This window comes from Papilio polytes, unplaced genomic scaffold (assembly GCF_000836215.1).
Source record: "Papilio polytes unplaced genomic scaffold, Ppol_1.0 DF822067.1, whole genome shotgun sequence".
Lineage (NCBI taxonomy): Eukaryota > Metazoa > Arthropoda > Insecta > Lepidoptera > Papilionidae > Papilio > Papilio polytes.
Genome location: NW_013527137.1, coordinates 6,400,788 through 6,402,239, shown reverse-complemented (window position 1 = coordinate 6,402,239; position 1,452 = coordinate 6,400,788). Strand labels below are relative to the sequence as shown.

The 1,452-nt window shown below is 43.3% G+C and overlaps 1 protein-coding gene across 1 annotated transcript in view; it reads left to right on the top strand.

The window, feature by feature from the left end:
* Window positions 1-1,452, top strand: part of LOC106106905 (dynein heavy chain 3, axonemal-like) — a 22,059-nt gene that overhangs the window by 11,954 nt on the left and 8,653 nt on the right. Inside the window, exons 33-39 of the mRNA XM_013287563.1 lie at window positions 5-66; window positions 176-323; window positions 391-479; window positions 653-766; window positions 889-1,014; window positions 1,093-1,253; window positions 1,332-1,452. Of these exons, the coding sequence (XP_013143017.1) occupies window positions 5-66; window positions 176-323; window positions 391-479; window positions 653-766; window positions 889-1,014; window positions 1,093-1,253; window positions 1,332-1,452 (821 nt within the window). The remainder of the gene's footprint in view (window positions 1-4; window positions 67-175; window positions 324-390; window positions 480-652; window positions 767-888; window positions 1,015-1,092; window positions 1,254-1,331) is intronic.

Genomic DNA, 1,452 nt, shown 5'->3' with positions numbered 1-1,452 from the left:
CACGTCAACAATGTTTTCTTCGGAAACTATATGGAGCCTGACGCCGACCCAAAGATCTACGATCAGGTTACCTCGCTCAATACAGCTTTTAACAAATTTCAATTCAATTGTTAGTCTGTTGTAGCAAAGAACTCATTTATCGTTACAAACGTCACCAATAAAGTTATCACTCTAGGTGTTGGACTTGGAAGACATGTCAGTTAAGATGGAATACTACTTGGATGAGTACAACGTCGTGTCGTCGTCACCCATGGCGCTGGTGATGTTCCGCTACGCGCTGGAGCACATCTCTCGGTGCACGAGAGTGCTGCTGCAAGATAACGGTAATGAGATTTAGAAAAATGTAGCTGGTATTTATTTGGATGTCAACTTAATTTATATCATTTGCAGGCAATCTGTTGCTGGTTGGTGTTGGAGGCAGCGGTCGCAGCAGCGCGGTCAAGCTCGCCGCAAATATTCTGGAAATGAACGTGGTGCAGGTTTGTATCGCTTACCAAAATATTTAGTTGAATCACGACAATACATTTGAGTAGGCGACTAGGTTTTATTATTATTATTTTTCATTTTTAAAATTCAGGAGTAGTTTAGAAGTTGCATTCACCTTGTAAATCTTTCGCTAAGTTGTCTTTAATATGTAATGTAATATAATCAGATCGAGATCTCGCGAGTATACGGGCAGACGGAGTGGCGCGATGACATTCGAAAACTACTGATGAAGGCCGGCATACTCGGCAAGCCAATCGCCTTCCTCTTCGCCGACAACCAGGCAAGTGTTTGGATCATAATAGATAAGTAATAAATGCTAGTCTACCTACAAAAGCAGTGAATGGGAGAAAGCAAACATTTTTTTTAGTTTAGGTTAGTAATTTGCATTGCAATGTTGGACAGATTATATATGAGGGCATGGTGGAGGATATCAACATGCTTCTTAACACGGGAGACATTCCTAACCTGTATGGCATGGACGAGAAGGTCGAGATCCTGGACAAGATGCAAGCTGCCGTTAGGGAGTCCGTGAGTCAACATATCCCATCTACGCTTTATATTATTTAGAAATTACCTAAAAATGTTACATAGAATTATCTTTTCCAGGGCAAGAAAATAGAAACGACGCCATTGGCTATGTTTGGTTTCTACGTCGAACGCGTGAAAGCCAACCTGCGTATCGTGCTGGCCATGTCTCCCATCGGCGATTCCTTCAGGAACCGCCTCAGGATGTTCCCCTCACTTATCAATTGTTGTACTATTGACTGGTAAGTTATTAAAACAAAACTAGTCCTTTCACATCCAGATAATGTTACCAATCGCAAGACATGTATGTACGTGTCAAGGTTCACAGCGTGGCCGGCAGAGGCGCTGGAGCGCGTGGCGTCAATGTTCATCAGTAGGATGGAGGATGTGAGCGATGAGTTGCGCGTCACCTGTGTCGACATGTGCCAGCTCTTCCACATG